The 18,221-nt window shown below is 46.0% G+C and overlaps 1 protein-coding gene and 1 non-coding gene across 4 annotated transcripts in view; one reads left to right on the forward strand and one right to left on the reverse strand.

Annotated features, from left to right (window-relative positions):
• Mau2 (MAU2 sister chromatid cohesion factor) overlaps positions 1–18,221 on the reverse strand; it is a 39,852-nt gene that overhangs the window by 20,943 nt on the left and 688 nt on the right. For all 3 annotated transcript variants that reach the window (XM_004665994.2, XM_045146184.1, XM_004665993.2), the window contains exons 2-3: positions 2,305–2,322; positions 1,173–1,238 (exon numbers count right to left, since the gene is read on the reverse strand). In XM_004665994.2, the coding sequence (XP_004666051.1) occupies positions 1,173–1,238; positions 2,305–2,322 (84 nt within the window). The remainder of the gene's footprint in view (positions 1–1,172; positions 1,239–2,304; positions 2,323–18,221) is intronic.
• LOC123457819 lies at positions 4,278–4,408 on the forward strand. Its single transcript, XR_006635182.1, has one exon. It is a non-coding gene; the product is annotated as a small nucleolar RNA SNORA3/SNORA45 family (small nucleolar RNA).

The following is an 18,221-nucleotide window of genomic DNA, read 5'->3' on the forward strand; positions in this document are numbered from 1 at the left end:
AGGACCCAGGTTCAATTCCCCAGGACCCATGTAAGCTGGATGCACAAGGTGGCACATGTGCGTCTGGAGTTTGGTTGCAGCGGCTGGAGGCCCTAGCGCACCCATTCTCTCTCTCTCCCACTCAAATAATTTTTTTTTCTTTCCTTCCTTCCTTCTTTCTTTCTTTGGTTTTGTTTTTGGGTTTTCAAGGTAGGGTCTCACTCTAGCTCAGGCTGACCAGGAATTCACTATGTAGTCTCAGGGTGGCCTCCAACTCACAGCAATCCTACCTCTGCCTCCCGAGTATTGGGATTAAAGGCATGTGCCACCAAGCCCGGCTTCAAATAAATTTTTAAAAAATTAAAGTAAAAATACAGCCAGCTATTTGTATCCTGGGGCCTTGCACCCACAGATTCAGTGAAACACAGATCAAAAATATTTGAGAGAAAAGTCAGGCATGGTGGTGCCTATCTTTAATCCCGGCACTTGGGAGGCAGACGTAGGAAGACCCCTGTGAGTTCAAGGCTACCCTGAGACTACTGAGTGAATTCCAGGTCAGCCTGGGCTAGAGTGAGACCCTAACTCTAAAAACAAAACAAAAAAAATTGAGAGCTGGACATGGTTATGTACACCTATAATCCCCCCCACACACTGGTGTAAATGAACTCCAGATGCATGTACCACTTTGTACATCTTGCTTACATGGGCCCTGGGGAATCAAACCTAGGCTGGCAGGCTTTGCAAAGCAAGCACTTTTAACTACTGCACCAAATCCCCAGCTATGAAAAAGTTAAAAACAAACAAAAAAATACAATAAAAACAGAATCAAGAGCTGGCCATGGTGGTGCATGCCTTTAACCCCAGCATTTGGGAGGAAGAGGTAGAAAAATCACAGTTGAGTTTGAGGCCACCCTGAGACTACACAGGGAGTTCCAGGTCAGCTTGGGCCAGAGTGAGGCCCTACCTCGAAAAACAAAACCAAACCAGAATCAAATGTAAGGGAGGTTATGTCCAAGTTCTATACAAAGACTACTATTTTGTAGAAGGGTGCTGATCACCCAATAACTTTGACATTTTGAGGTTATGGAATAAATCACCTAGTTCTCCAAGGCTGACTGTAATGTAAATACAGCAAGCTGGATGGAGGCTAGCTGTGTGACTTTCTTTGGAACTATGGTATGATGTGTTCTTACCTCCTGACAGTACAGTTCAGACAGCAGACTTGCGGCTTCAAATTTCACATCTTCAAACTGTGGGATCTGGTGGTGTGAGTTAAGGAAGTATAGACACTGCAGAAAAGTCACTTGAACAGGGTTGCAGCTCCGGGTTCCCACTGTAGCAGTGTACATGATGGTCTGTTTCCCATATACTCCAGTGATCTGAAGTCCAGTAGGGCTGACACAGGACATAGAGGTAGCCTGCCACCAGGCCTCTAGGGAAGTAAGTGCCAAGGGCTGGGGAGTCAGGAGAGGATCCAAGATTCTGACATATACTTTTCACTAAAAAGATCCTGGGCTGGAGAGATGGCTTAGTGGTTAAGGTGCTTGCCTGCAAAGCCAAAGGAACTCAGTTCGATTCCCCAGGACCCATGGAAGCCAGAGGCACAAGGTGGTGCATGCATCTGGAGTTTGTTTGCAGTGGCTGGAAGTCCTGGCGCGCCCATTCTCTTCCTTTCACTTTCTGCCTCTTTCCGTCTCTCAAACGAATAAATAAAAATATTTTCTTTTTTTAAAAAAAGGAACATTAGAGAACTTTCTCTTTTCAGATGGCAGTGACCTTGGGATGCCTTAGAAGGCATCACGGTGCTGAGAAGAAGTGACAGAGTGCTCAGTACTGCAATATGTCAATCACACCTTCCAAGGCTCAGGGTCTATTGTGGAAGAGGTGGTGGAATGTAAGAGCCAAAGCAAGGGTAGGACTCCTTACAACATGCTCCACCAGACAGAAAATGGCCTGATACCCATGACCTCACAGTGCCTGACACTACCCACACAAGACCATCATAATAGGAAGAAAAAGATAATGACATCAAAATAAAAGAGAGACTGATTGAGAGGGTAGGGGAATATGACGGAGAATGGAGGCTCAAAGGGGAAAGTGGGGGGAGGGAAGGAATTGGATTTGGGATATTATTTACAATCATGGAAGTTGTTAATTATAAATTTTTTTAAAAAATGAAAAAAAAAACCCACATTTCTTCAAGGGTACACTATTGGACTAGGGGTGCTTTTCAGTGAAAGAACTTTTGCCTAATATACCCAAGGCCCTGAGCTCCACTTTCAGCCTTCCCAGGGGATGGGAAGGCATCCATAAGAAAAAGGATACTTGCTGTGATATGAACCACTGCAAGAGAAAAGAGAGAGGATTAATTGGGAAGCAAATGTCTGGTGCCTGGCTAACTCACTCACAATGGGGTTGGCATAGCTTGTCCATTGCCCAGGACAGTTGAGATTTGAGGCAATGGGAAGGTAGCTTGTTTTTCTTGCAATCTAGCCATGGAAATTCAAGCTACAGGGCATTTGGTGGAAGCCTAGGGAAGAAAGGACATCCTTTTGACATCAAAGGAAGAATTGGAGCTCAGGAGCCACCTTTTCCACCCTAGCAGGAAGGATGTTTAGAGATGATATGGGCCCAGTGATGCCTCTGAGGTCATGCTGTAGCCTGTCAGAAAGCAAGGACATTCAGCAAATCATTGCCCAAGGAACCAGTGACAACTGGAGGATGAGACACAGGCTATAAGCCCTTCTTGAAGAAGTGACATTAGAAAGATGCTTGATGGCTAGGGAGATGGCTCAGTGGATAAAGTGCTCGCCTTGCAAGCATGAATACTGGAGTTCATCTACCCGGCACTCATAAATGGTGGGTGGGTATGGCAGCCCACCTGTAATCCCAGGGCTACAGAAGCAGAGACAGAGGACTCTGTTGCAAGCTGACTAGATAGCCTAGCCAAATAGGTAACCTCTGGGTTCAATCAAGTGAGAGACCCTGCCTCAGTAATAAGGTAGACTGTGGTTAAAGAAGATATATGCCACGTGTGGTCATTCACACCTTTAATCCCAGCACTCGGGAGGCAGAGGCAGAAGGATCGCCATGAGTTCGAGGCCACCCTGAGACTACATAGTGAATTCCAGGTCAGCCTGAGCTAGAGTGAGACCCTACCTTGAAAAACAACAACAACAAAAGATACATTATATCAATTTCTGGCCTCCACACTCACCACAGGTGTTCCTACACACATGTGAATACACATGCATGCACGCAGCCCCCCACCACACACAAGGGATAAGGTCAGTCTCCTGGATGATGCTGACGATGTGCCCCAAGAATGAGATTCAACAGCAGGCTCCATCTCAAGCACCACTGGCACCCTAAAGCTGCACTATATTAACAGGCTCCCAGCTGGTGTCACACTGTAGTCTTTTGGATCCCTCAGTGTCCCAACCACATTGCCTAGCATCATTCTGGCATCCCATGGCTCTCACAAACATTTATAGAATGACACCCAACAAGTACCCCAGCAGGGAGCCAGTGGTGCTGGGTCTTGATGGGTGAGAGCAAGAACAGGGAAGGGCAGGAATGGGGTGTTTTAGGCAGAGAACAGCTGATGAGAAAGGCACTGAGGCCAGGGAGCTGAAGTCTTAAGAGTCATTCATTTACAAGTCTGTGGTCTCTACTAGCTATGGAGCTTGAATGGGGTGTGTGTGTGTAGGGGGCGGGGGGGGGGAGCTAATCACAGTGCCTGATTAGATCTCAGTTTCTTTTTTTTCTTTTTCCTTTTCTTTTTTGAGGAAGGGTCTCACTATGGCCCCAAATGAGTTGGAACACATTCTGTAGCCCAGGCTGGCCCTGAACTAATGACAATTCTCCTATTCAGTCTCCTGAGTGCTGGGATTAAAGGTATGAGCCACTGCACCCAGCTCAAGTCACAGCTAGAACATGCCCAGTTCTAGACTGGGTATGGTGGGGACATGCATGTCACCCTAGCCTTCAGGAAGTAGAGGTAGGAGAACCAGTTCAAAAACAGTTTGGGTTGCCTAAAATGCTCTATCAGGGGCTGGAGAGATAGCTTAGAAATTAAGGTACTTTGCTGCGAAGCCTAAGGACCCAAATTCGATTCCCCAGTACCCACATAAACCAGATGCAGAAGGTGGCACATGCTGTCTAGAATTTTTTGTAGTGGCTGGAGGCCCTGGCATGCCCATTCTCTATCTGCTTTTTTCTCCTCCCTCCCTCCCAAATATATACATATATTAAATGCTATATATCAAACAGAGCAACACAAACCAAAACAAAAATTTGCTGAGACTAGAATCACATCCTGACATGGACCTTGTCCTGGTGTGCTAGAGTTCTCAGAGATGATCTGCCGGTCTTGATTCACTGGCAGGGACAGCTGGTGCTCCTTTTAGTGCCCAGATCAGGAATATGACCATCCCTGAAAAAAAATTATCCTCTTTCCCCATCTGTCTCTTTCTCTTGCTTGCTCTCTCTCAAAATAAATAAATAAAATATTTAAAAAATTTGTCTTGGACACATCAAAGAAGTATGCAGAGGGTAGAGTAAAATCTAGAGAGGCCTGAAGCACCTTAGATGTCTCTGGAACCAAGGTGAATGACATCTGGGGAAGTCAGAAGAAAAATGGGGTGGGAGGAGCCTTGGAGTTATCTGAAACCAGTGCCCAGAAAGACACAGGTCAACCAAGATGGGGGGCTGTATGACAGCAAGAGGGAGACAGAATGGGAGGCAATTTTCACTGATGCTGTCTGTCAAGAAGGAAGGCTGAGAGCTTGCCTCATCCTGTCCTGTTCCTAGGCCTCATCACAGCACCATCAAGCACCGTCAGCTTCCCTAGGCCCTGACTCTGTGGTTTCTCTCAAATGCCCAACTGCTTGGGGACAGCCCCCCATCCATCTCTACCAAATCCCAGCAGCACAGCCCATGCAAGTGTCTTTTGAGCAATGGTTTCTGTCCCTTCCCCTCTGGGACTTCCATGAAGTTACCATCTATATGTTCAGCTGGCTGGACCATCCCCGCATAAGGGCCAGGGCACAGAATCACATCTCTCCCAGGTAAGGAGAGGCCAATGAAAAGGAAGCCATGTTCCCAGAGGTTCAACTAGAACCTTCTCTTCCAGAGGCCTGGTACACCACCATCAATGGATGTCAAACTGGGGGCCAGAGGAGCAGCATGATTTCTTCAAGAAGTGAGATGTACTCTTTTTTGTTCACCTTTGCTTTGTAGGAGACAGGATATCAGGCCTAGTGCATGCTAGTCAGGTGCCTGGTCACTAAGCCATATACCAGCCCAGACCATAGAGATCGGGACATGCCTTCCTAAACCATAGACCACTATCATCCTTCCTGTGTGCATGGACGGCCCCCCACCCCAGGCATTGCTTAATGACAGGGACACATTCTGAGAAAAGCCATGTTAGCTAGCCATGGCAGTGCATGCCTTTAATCCTAGCATTTGGGAGGCAAGGTTAAGAGGACTGCTGTGAGTTCAAGGCCAGCTTGAGACTAATTCCAGATCAGCCTTGGCTAGAGCAAGACCCTACCTCAGGAGAAAGAGAGAAAGAAAGAAATAAAGAGAGAGAGAGAGAGAGGAGGAGAGGGAGAGAGGGAGAGAGAGAGGGAGGGAGGGAAGGAAGGAGGGAGGGAAGGAAGGAAGGAAGGAAGGAAGGAAGGAAGGAAGGAAGGAAGGAAGGAAGGAAGGAAAGAGAGAGAGGTCTTGTTAGATGATTTTGTTACGGAAATATCAGAGTACACTTAAAGCAAGACAGCTATTACAAGGTTACATAATTTTACAGGGCCACCATAATACAAAAAGTTTGCCATTGACCAAGAGGCCATCAGGCAACATGGAACTACATATAAATGGAGGATGTTAAGACAAAGTTCCATGACACATGGGTCTCAGTTAAAGTTAAAGTTAAAGTTAAAGTGTCTGCCAATAGTTTACACATGGCAGGTGCTTGAGAAAAATCTGCCACATGAGCAACAGCTTTTTCAATTCAGATAATGAACAGGTTACCCAGCATCCTCAGAAACACAGGCTGACAATTAAAGGCCACAGAACCTTAAACACTTAAACTCAAGGTCCCCACTTCCTAAGCACCCCCTACATATCACCATGTCTTAGGTGTCATTTATTTTCCTGTCTTCCCCCCCACCAAAGGTAGGGTCTCCCCCAAGGAGGGATTGACCTGGAATTTACTATGTAGCCTCAGGGTGGACTCAAACTCACAACAATCCTCTTACCTATGCGTCCTAAGTGCTGGGATTAAAGGTGTATGCCACCACACTGGGCTTCTTTTATTCATTCATTCATTCATTTATTTATTTATTTGAGAGAGAGAGAAAGAGAGAGAGAGGGAGGGAGGGAGGGAGGGAGGGAGGGAGGGAGGGAGGGAGGGAGAAAGAATGAGAACAGATGTGTCAGGACCTCTAGCCACTGCAAAAGAACTCCAGATATATGTGCCACTCTGTGCATCTGGCTCACGTGGGCCCTAGGGAATTGAACCTGAGTCCTTTGGCTTTGCAGACAAGCACCTTAACTGCTAAGCCATCTCTCCTTTCTTTTTCATTTTATTGAGACATGGTCTTCCCTATGTAGCCATTCCCTATTAGCCCATGCTGGTCTGAAATTCTTGGTCCTCCTGACTCCAAATCCCAAGTGCGGAGATGACAAGCCTGTACTATGACTTCTGGCTTTCAAGACTCCTCAGTCTTTTTTTGGGGGGTGGGTGGGAGGTGGGGGTGAGGGAATTCTGAGGTAGGGTCTCCTAGCCTAGGCTGATGGAATTCACAGTGATCCTCTTACCTCTGCTTCCCAAGTGCTGGGACTAATGGTGCACACCACCATGTCCGGCTTTTTAAAAAGAAATACTATTATTTATTCATTATGAGAGATGGGGGGGGGCAATATGAATGAATGAATGAATGAATATGGGTGCGCCAGGGCCTCTAGCTACTGCAAACGAACTCCAGATGCATGTGCCACCATGTGCATCTGGCTTATGTGGGCTCTGGGGACTCGAACCTGGGTCCTTAGACGTTGCAGGCAAGCACCTTAACCACTAAGCCATCTCTCTAGCCCCACCCCCTTTTAGATATCTTTATTTGTCAGCAGGTAGGAGAGGGAGAGAGACAGGGAGACAAAAAAAATAAAAAATAAAAAAACAGGGCCTCCTGCCACTGCAACTGAACTCCAGATGCTTATGCTGCTCTGTATATTTGGCTTTATGTGGGTACTGAGGAATTTGAACCCAGGTTGTCAGGTCTCGCAAACAAGGCCTTTAACTGCTGAGCCATCTCTCCAGGGAGCTTCTCAGTCTTTGAAAGCAAAGTAATTGGGGGGTGGGGGAACCACATCTTCTAACTCACCAAGGTAAGTAGAAAAAGTTACTGATTGCAAGAGCACGGGATGGAAATACAGAGTTAAGAAGACTCCCTCATTTCCTGTTGTGAGTACCCATAGTTGAAGATGCCCCTCTAGCCAGCATCAGAGTGTGGGCATCAATCACGACAGGTCTTCACCTATAGGTTTGCAGAAGATTTGATGAGATGGTACTCTGAAAGCACCAAATGCAGAGCCTGGCATGCAGAGGTACAAAGAACACTATAGTAATCTGGAAGCAGTGGAGGAGGTTGGGTAGGAGGCAGGCTGGGAGAATAAGTGAGGCAGGTTTTACTTCCTTAAGTCAGAGGTGATGGGTGGAGAGAGTGGAGAAAGCAAAAAGGAAAACAATAACAGATTCTAACTTAAAACAAGAACAGATTCTAACTTCATGGAGATGGTGAACAAGAGCTCTTATACACACAGCCTTAGCCAAGTTACTACTCTAGCCATGTTGGACATGATCACAATCCCAGAAAAGGTAAAAGATGCTTCACCAGACCTTCATGGGAGAGGCCTAGGATAGAGCACTATCAGGCCTCAAGAAAAGAAAGGGAAGACCTTTCTCCATTTACTCACTTGCCAGAAAAGTAAACTAAAGACTCTCTTAAAGAACTAACTGTAAAGTTGCTTTCTAAGTAAATGAGCAAAGCCACCATTACAAAGCAGCCAAGCATATGTGCCTATGTGCCTATGTGAGCACAGACGATCATTTGCACCCCAGAGTCAGAGACCAGTCTGGCAACACAGAAAGATCCTGTCTCAAAAAGCAGCCCAAGGAGAGATGGCTTAGCAGTTAGGACACTTGCCTGCAAAGTCAAAGGGCCCAGTTCCAATTCCCCAGGCCCATGTAAGCCAGATGTACAAGGTAGAACATGCATGTGGAGTTTTTTTTGTTTTTACAATGGCTGGAGGTTCTGGCACGCCCATTCTTTTTCTCTATCTGCCTCTGTGTGTCTCTCTCTCAAATAAATAAACAAAAATATATTAAAAAAAAAAAAACCACACCTTTAACCCCAGCACTTGGGAAGCAGAGGTAGGAGGGTTTCCGTGAGTTTGAGGCTACCCTGAGACTACATAATGAATTCCAGCCTCAGACAGAGTGAGACCCTACCTTGGGGGAGGAGGAAAAGCAAGCAAGGAGTGGTGGCACACACCTTAATCCCAGCACTCAGGAGGCTGAGGTAAGAGGAGGATCACCATGAGTTCAAGGCCAATCCAGAGCTACAGAATGAGTTCTAGGTCAGCCTGGGCTGGAATGAGACCCTACCTCAATAACCGCCCAAAGTAAAAGCAGCCCCATTCCAAAGGCACAAAGTAAGTGAAACCATCAACATGATACCAGTGACTAGAACAACAAGCGACTGGTTGGATATACAATAACAATTCATTTGTAACCCTGAGTTTCTGCAAGTGGAAAGAATGATAACGTATTTTGCAGATCCAGAGATAAAAGATAAAAAAGACTATGGGGCACTGGACATGGTATCCATGCCTTTGATGCCAGAACTCAGTAGGCTGAGATAAGATTGCTGTGAATTTGAGGCCAGCCTGGAGCTACTGAGTTCCTGGAAAGCATGGGCTAGAGTAAGCCCCTACCTTGAAAAGAAAAAAAAAAAACAAAACAAAACTATCAGATCCCAAGAGTAAAGGTTGGGGAAAAATTAAATACAAGGAAGCTGAGGATTGGAGAGATGGCTCAGTGGTTGAAGGCACTCGCTTGTAAACCCTGACAACCCAGGTTCAATTCCCCAGTACCCACATAAAGCCAAACACACAAAGTGATGCATACATCTGGAGTTCCTTTACAGTGTCTGGAGTTCCTTTACAGTGGCAGGAGACCCTGATGCACCCATACTCATTCTCTGCCTGCCTTTTATTTTCTTTTTAAAATTTTTAAAAATTTATTTATTTGAGAGCAACAGAGAGAGAGAGAATGGGCGCGCCAGGGCTTCCAGCCTCTGCAAACGAACTCCAGACGCGTGTGCCCCCTTGTGCATCTGGCTAACGTGGGTCCTGGGGAACCGAGCCTCGAACCGGGATTCTTAGGCTTCACAGGCAAGAGCTTAACCGCTAAGCCATCTCTCCAGCCCCAGCTTATTTTTTAAAAATATTTTTTTCTGTTTATTTATTTGAGACAGAAAAGACAGAAAGGGGCTGGCTTAGCGGTTAAGCTCTTGCCTGTGAAGCCTAAGAATCCCGGTTCGAGGCTCGGTTCCCCAGGACCCACGTTAGCCAGATGCACAAGGGGGCGCACGCGTCTGGAGTTCGTTTGCAGAGGCTGGAAGCCCTGGCGCGCCCATTCTCTCTCTCTCCCTCTATCTGTCTTTCTCTCTGTGTCTGTCGCTCTCAAATAAATAAATTAAAAAAAATAATAATAAGCTGGGCATGGTGGCACATACCTTTAACCCCAGCACTCGGGAGACAGAGGTAGAAGGATCGCTGTTAGTTCAAGGCCAGCCCTAGAACTACAGAGTGAGTTCAGGTAAACCTGGCCTAAAGTGGAATCCTACTTTGAAAAACAAAAACAAAATAGTAATAATAAAATAAAAATTAAAAAAGGGTGCTAGAAAGGTAACTTAGTGTTAAGTGCACTGTGCCTAGAGGAGCCTGAAACCACCCAATTCAAATCTCCAGGACCCATGTAAACAGTTGGGCATGGCCACATGTACCCATAATCCCAGTCCTGCAAAGGGGAGCAGAGACTGAGGAATAGCTCAGGCTCACAGAAACACAGCATGGCCCAGTACCAGTAAGAGACTCTGGGTCAAAATAAGAATGGGAGGAAGAAGCCGGGCATAGTGGCACACTCCTTTAATCCCAGCACTTAGGAGGCAGAGGTAGGAGGATTACTGAGAGTTTGAGGCCACCCTGAGACTACATAGTTAATTCCAGGTCAGCCTGGACCAGAGTGAGACCCTACCTCAAGAAACAAAAAACAAACAAAAAAAGAACGGGAGGAAGAATGATGAAGCACGACACCCTCTGCTGAAGGTAAGCCTCTGTGAGGGCACACACAGGTGCATATACCACATCACACAGCATATTACACATAAACAAAAGCAAAAATAAATCAATCAAGAAATAGGGGCTGGGAGATTGTTCAGTGGTTGAGGTGTTTGCCTGCAAAGCCTAACAACCCAGGTTGGATTCTCCAGTATCCATGTAAAGCCAGATGCACAAAGTGGCACATATGTCTGGAGTTTGCAGTGCCAAGAGGCCCTGGTATGTCCTTTCTCTATCTCCCTGCAAGTAAATTAAAAAAAAAAAAAGGGCTGGAGAGCTGGCTTAGGGGTTAAGGCGCTTCCCTGCAAAGCCTAAGGACCCAGGTTCAATTCCCCAATACCTACATAAACCAGATGCATAAGGTGGCACATGCGCCTGGAGTTCATTTGCAGTGGCTACAGGCCCTAACATGCCCATTCTCTATCTGCCACTCTCATTCTCTCTCTCCCCCTTCCTCCTTGCAGATAAATAAAAATTGAAAAAATATTCACACAGGACATAACAAAAAGTATAGTTGGAAAACAGAGTATGTCTGAAGGAACATACATAGTCTCACAAAATCTGCAGAAACGACTTTGCATGTTCTCTAGCCAAGAGATTTCTGCAGACATCTTACCATCACAAGCTATTCCCTGGGTTTTAGAGCAGCAGAATTAACACAATACATCCCTGCCAAGACCACCATTAAAAAGGAAGGCTTGGGCCGGGCGTGGTGGCTCACGCCTTTAATCCCAGCACTCGGGAGGCAGAGGTAGGAGGATTGCCATGAGTTCAAGGCCACCCTGAGATGACAGAGTTAATTCCAGGTCAGCCTGGACCAGAGTGAGACCCTACCTCGAAAAACCAAAAACAACAAAACAACAACAACAAAAAAAAAAAAAAGGAAAAGGAAGGCTTGGGCTGAAGACATGGCTTAGCAGTTAAGGTGCTTGCCACCAAAGCTAAAGGACCCACAAAGCTGGATGCACAAGGTGGTGCATGTGTCTGAAGTTCATCTGTAGCAGCTAGAGGCCCTGGTGTTCTTATTCTCTCTCCCTGACTTTTTCTCAAATAAATAAAAAATAATATTGAATTTTAGTCTTTCCTTATCCAAGGGGATCTTCTCCAAGACCTCCAACGTGCCTGGAAACTAGATAACACTGAACTTGCATTACACTGTGCTTTTCCAGATGGTGTTCTTTTTTTTCCCCCCAAGGTAGGGTCTCACTCTAGCCCAGGCTGACCTGGATGTCACCCTGTACAGTCAGTCCCAGGATGGCACCTATCTCTGCCTCCCAAGTGCTGAGATTAAAGGAGTGTGCCACCAAGCCCAGCTAAAGTGTATAAATTATAATAAGCACTCTGCTAGAAACATTTAATCCCAATACTCAGGAGGCTGGAAGAGGAGGAACACTCTGAGGCTATAAAGTGAGTTTCAGGTCAGTTTGAGCTAGAGTTGAGACACTGCCACAAATAAAAAAACAAGGAGGGCATGGTGGCGCATGCCTTTAATCTCAGCACTTGGGAAGCAGACATAGGAGGATTGCTAAATTCAAGGCCACCCTGAGACTACATAGTGAATTCCGGGTCACCCTCGGCTAGAGTGAGACCCTACCTCAAAAAACCAATCAAGGACAGGGAGATGGATTAGCAGTTGAAGCACTTGCCTGCAAAGCCAAAGGACCTAGGTTCAATTCCTCAGGACCCATAAAGCCAGATGCACAAGGTGGCATATGCGTCTGGAGGCCCTGGAACATCCATTCTCTATCTGTCTCTTTCTGCTTCTCTCTTTCTCATATAAATAAATAAAATAAATCACACACACACACACACAGAACCTAATGGGGCTGGGGAGATACTCAGTGGGTGGTGCTTGCCTTGCTAATATGAAAGCGTGAGTTCAGATTCTTCAGAAATGTTGGGAGGGTATGGTGGCCACCTGTAATCCCAGCACTGGGGAAGCCGAGACAGAGAATCCCAAGGAACAAATTACTAGCTAGAGTAGCCAAAGTGGCAAATCCTGGGCTCAAGTGAGAAACCTTACCTCAGTAAATATGGTGGAGAGTGATTGAGGAAGATACTGACATCAACTTCTGGCCCCCACATGCACGTGCATATATGTGTAAATATACACCACATACATACATGTGCAAAACAAGAAAAAAATTATGATTATTTCAAAGGGAGGTGTGGTGGTTTGATTCAGGTGTCCCCCATAAACTTAGGTGTTCTGAATGCTAGGTTCCCAGCTGATGGATATTTGGGAATTAATGCCTCCTGGAGGGAGTGTATTTTGAGGGGTGGGCTTATGGGCTTTATAGCCAGTTTCCCCATCCCAGTGTTTGGCACACCCTCCTGTTGCTGTGGTCCATCTTATGTTGGCCAGGGGGTGATGTCCACCCTCTGTTCATGCCATCGTTTTCCCCTGCCATCATGGAGCTTCCCCTTGAGCCTGTAAGCCAAAATAAAACTCTTTTTCCCAGAAGCTGCTCTTGGTTGGGTGATTTCTACCAGCAATGCGAACCGGACTGCAACAGTAAAGTGGTACCGAGGAGTGGGATTGCTGCTAGACACCTGTCTGTGTGGCTTCGGCCTTTTGAAGCTGATTTTCAAGAGGAATGTGGAAGGAGTTGAAACCTTGGCCTAAGAGATGCCTTGCAGTGCTGTAAGTACAGCTTGATGGTCTATCCTGGTCAGAGCTGAAAGACCTGAAGGCAGTAAGAACTATGGACTGTGAGGTTTGGCTTATGAGGGTGAGAAAGAGCTGTGCCTGGACTGGGCTAGCAGTTTGTGTGAGAAGCTTGCTCTTGTGCCCATGTCCTGAGAAGTTGTGCAGGGTTACTTAGCGTAGAAATGAACTGGTGTGTGCAGAGGGATATGGCACAGAAAGGAAAATCTTTGGGTGAACTGTTGCCCGTTCAGCTGCAACTGAGAGATTACAACCTTTGAGACTGGGCTAGCTGACCTGCGCTGGGGCAACAAGAAGAATGTCAACTCTTTTGAAGGTGTCTGAGTGCTCAAGGAGTGTCCTGTTCTTCAAAGTCTGCTTTAATCCCCCCTGGATTAACAAATTGGCACCCTACCTGGTATTGTGGAGTATAAGAAATGCTGGAGCCGGGCGTGGTGGCGCACGCCTTTAATCCCAGCACTCGGGAGGCAGAGGTAGGAGGATCGCCATGAGTTCAAGGCCACCCTGAGATGACAGAGTTAATTCCAGGTCAGCCTGGACCAGAGTGAGACCCTACCTCGAAAAACAAAAAAAAACAAAAAAAAAAAAAAAAGAAATGCTGGAAAGAGGGTCATTGAGTTTGCAACACGGTCTTGTGTTTTGGAAATGGCCATGGGCAGTGTGAAGCAGGTTTGCTGGTTGCCTGCATAGAGACCCCATGGGGCCATGAAGATGGACTGTGGCTTGCAGTGGAGACCCAGTGGAGATGCCGGGACCATGAGATGGCTGCCAAGGAGCTGCCGGCCCTGGTGAAGTTTCCCAGGACTGTGAGTAGCCTAGCTGGAGGGGCGGAATTGGAATGCCAGAGACTTGTTGCTGGTTAGAATTATCGGACTTGAAGATTTGTCACTGGTTTGAGTTGCTGGACTTGAAGCTACAGAGTTTGATGTTTGCCCTGGTTGTTTTTAAATCTTGTATTGGTTGAATGTTTCTTTGCTATGCCCAATGCCATCTATTGCAGTGTGAATATTTATTCTGTGCCATCCTGGGTTTTTTGAGGTTATATTTTGGTATTATGGCTCAGTTCAAAGATCTTGAACTATGGGGATGTATGAACATCATTGAGATTGATAAAAACTATGGGGACTTTTAAAGTCAGACTGAATGCATTGTATTTTACATCATGTATGAATATTAGTTTATGGGGGCCAGGGGCGGAATGTGGTGGTTTGATTCAGGTGTCCCCCATAAACTTAGGTGTTCTGAATGCTAGGTTCCCAGCTGATGGATATTTGGGAATTAATGCCTCCTGGAGAGAGTGTATTTTGAGGGGTGGGCTTATGGGCTTTATAGCCAGTTTCCCCATCCCAGTGTTTGGCACACCCTCCTGTTGCTGTGGTCCATCTTATGTTGGCCAGGGGGTGATGTCCACCCTCTGCTCATGCCATCGTTTTCCCCTGCCATCATGGAGCTTCCCCTTGAGCCTGTAAGCCAAAATAAAACTCTTTTTTCCAGAAAGCTGCTCTTGGTTGGGTGATTTCTACCAGCAATGCGAACCGGACTGCAACAGGAGGTATCCTCACTGGCCTGTCTCAGCCTCCCAAGTAGCCAAGACTAAACATATGCCACAACAACTGGCTATGATTCTCAACTGAGAAAAAATTAAAAGGTCATAGTTGTGTTTTTGGAAAAAGATACAACTAAAAAAAACAAACAAACAAACAAACAAACAAAAAAGACTTCTTGCTATTGACCTGATGTCCTGCACAGGGCTTACTACTCCACCCATGTATACCTACTTAAATGTCACTCCTACATGCCTCAGAGAGTTCCTCACTACTGCTGCCAAAAAACAGCTCCATATCAACTCCATCTCTTCTTCCTGGTCCGTAGTCTTCATGGCTCTTACAAAACTATGTATCCATTGTTTCTCACTAAAAGCTTCTGTGGGAGGGATTGTTTTGGTCATCACTAATCCGGAATCCTGACAGGACTTAGCATCTGATATGACCCGAACAAATATACTGGTTTAGAACTTGGTAATTATTTTTTTTGATATTTTTTATTTTATTTATATATTTGAGAGAGAAAGAGACAGAGAGAGAACGGGTGTGCCAGAGCCTCCAGCCACTGCAAATGATCCCCACATGTGCTACCTTGTGCATCTGGCTTACATGGGGTTCTGGGCAATCAAATCTGGATCCTTTGGCTTTACAGGCAAGTGCCTTAACCGCCGAGTCATTTCTCCAGCCCGATTATTAAGTTTTGATTTGAGCCCAGGGTTCTTTTCTTGTTGTTGCTTTGTTTGAGTCAGTCTAGCTATGTAGGCAAGTTGGCTTTGTTTTTTTTTTTTTTTTTTTTTGGTTTTTCGAGGTAGAGTTTCACTCTAGCTCAGGCTAACCTAGAATTCACTATTGAATTCACTCTCTCTCTTTTTTCTTTGTGTGTGTATACACACACACACACACACACACACACACACACATATATATACTTTTTTTTTTTTTTTTTTGGTTTTTCAAGGTAGGGTCTCACTCTGGCTCAGGCTGACCTGGAATTCACTATGTAGTCTCAGGGTGGCCTCGAACTCTCAGAGATCCTCCTACCTCTGCCTCCCGAGTGCTGGGATTAAAAGTGTGTGCCACCACGCCCAGCTTTTTTGTTTATATTTATTTGAAAGTGACAGAGATGGGGGGAGGGAGAGGAGGAATGGGTGAGCCAGCAGCCACTGCAAACGAACTCCAGATGCATGCGCCACATTGTATATCTGGCTTATGTGGGTCCTGGGGAGTTGAGCCTCGAACCAGGGTCCTTAGGATTCACAGGCAAGCACTTAACTGCTAAGCCATCCCTCCAGCCCTACTACTGAATTCTTGATACTCCTGGTGGCACAAGCTTACAATCCCAGCACTTGGGAGGATGAGGCATGATGCCTGCTGTGAGACTGAGGGCAATCATAGTTACAAAGTGAGACCCTGGCTCAAAGAACAAAACCAAGGATGGGGAGATGGCAAAGTGGTTAAATATGCTTGCAAACCTGTCAGCCTGAGGTTTAATTTCCCAATACCCACATAAAAGTTAGTTGCACAAAGTGGCATACGTGTCTGGAAATGTTTGCATTAGCAGGAGGCCCTGGCACATTAATTTTTTCTCCCTTTCTCTTCCTCAAAATTAAAAAACAAACAAACAAAAAAAGAGCTGGGGGGCTGGAGAGATGGCTTAGCGGTTAAGCGCTTGCCTGTGAAGCCTAAGGACCCCGGTTCGAGGCTCGGTTCCCCAGGTCCCACGTTAGCCAGATGCACAAGGGGGCGCACACATCTGGAGTTCGTTTGCAGAGGCTGGAAGCCCTGGCGCGCCCATTCTCTCTCTGTCTCCCTCTATCTGTCTTTCTCTCTGTGTCTGTTGCTCTCAAATAAATAAATTAAAAAAAAAAAAAAAGAGCTGGGTATGGTGGTATAAACCTTTAGTCCCAGCACTTGGGAAGCTGAGGTAGGAGAATCACTGAGTTTGAGGACAGCCTGGGACTACAAATTGAGTTCCATGTCAGCCAGGGCTAGAATGAAAGATTGAAAGATTCTGCTTCAACAAACAAACAAACCCCCAAATCTTACTTTGTGACCTAAAAGCATATTGCTTCACACCTCTGAGTCTGTAACCCTCACTTTTGAAACAAGGAAGTTAGACCAATGAGAACTAAGTTTCAAACTTTTCAGGCTATGCTTCGTTTTTGAGGTAGGGTCTCACTGTAGTGTAGGCTTACTCTGTAGCCAAGGCTGGTCTCAAACTCCAGATGATTCTCCTACCTAAGTCTCCCTTTCAAGTGCTGGAATTATAGGCATGAGCCTCTAAGCCCAGCTCCAACTTTTCCATCTATGAAACAAAAATTTTGATCTCCCATGAAGGCAATTTGTTGCTGAGGGACAGTTCACCTTTACATTAGATCAAGACTTTTCTAAATCTTGGAGCTGAGCTGGGCTTGGTGGTGCATGCCTTTAATCCCAGCACTTGAAAAGCAGAGGTAGGGGGATCACTTGAAAATCATAACAGTTCAATTCCCCAGTACCCATGTAAGGCCAGTTGCACAAAGTGGCATATGTGTCTGGAGATTGCAGTGGCAAGAAGCCTGGGTGTACTCATTCTCTCCATCCACTACTGCTTACAAAAATGTTCAAAAGAAAGGCCAGGTGTGGTGGTGCACATCTTTAATCCCAGCACTAGGGAGGCATAGGTAGGAGGATTGCTGTGAGTTCGAGGTTACCCTGAGACTGCATAGTGAATTCCAGGTCAGCTTGGGCTAGAGGAAGACCCCACCTTGAAAAAGAAGTGTTCAAAAGAAATCTGAGTTTGACTCAAGATGCTTTTTTAATCAGAACGGCAAAAAATTAGGGGTGACAGCACAGCGCTAACATGAGGGAAAAAAAAAACACATAGAACAGTTTAGGGGCAGACTGACAGCCACTTTTCCACATTCTTTGGGGCATCAAAATGCCAAAATCAAAAATAAAAATAAGTATCAGATGGGGCTGGGGAGATGGTTCAATGGCTTAAGTGTTTGCTGTACAAGCATGAGGACCTGAGTTTGGATCCCCAGCACCCATGTGAAAATGTTTGGCTTGGTGATGCACACCTGTAATCTCTGTGCTGGGATGGAAGAGACAGGACAATCCTATGGGCTTTCTCGCCAGTCAGTCTAGTTAAGAGATGCTGTGTCTCAGAGAATAAGGGTGTCACAGAACGACCCCTGACCTCACTACCCACACAAATATACATGAACACATGCGTCCCCCACCTCCCCGAAAAGAGAAAATGACGCCACAAGACTCTTTCAAAGACGGACTGGGTCAGGTGTGGTGGCGCACACCCTTAATCAGAGGTAGAGGTAGGAGGATCGCCGTGAGTTCGAGGCCACTTTGAGACTACATAGTGAATTCCAGGTCAGCCTGGGTTAGACTGAGACCCTACCTTGAAAAACAAAACAAAACGAACAAACAAAAAGATGGACCAGTAGTAGTAGTACATCGAGAAAGGAGATCACAGTGCTACCCACCTCCAACCTTGAGATCCATATTACCTATTTCCCTTCCTCTCAGGATCTCAGTGTTCAACCCTAGACTATGGGGTCACTTTCCTACATGACTTTGGCATTACGAGTGGGGACACAAAAACTTCCAGACATTCCCCAATAGCAGAA

This window comes from Jaculus jaculus, chromosome 1 (assembly GCF_020740685.1).
Source record: "Jaculus jaculus isolate mJacJac1 chromosome 1, mJacJac1.mat.Y.cur, whole genome shotgun sequence".
NCBI classification, from domain to species: Eukaryota; Metazoa; Chordata; class Mammalia; order Rodentia; family Dipodidae; genus Jaculus; species Jaculus jaculus.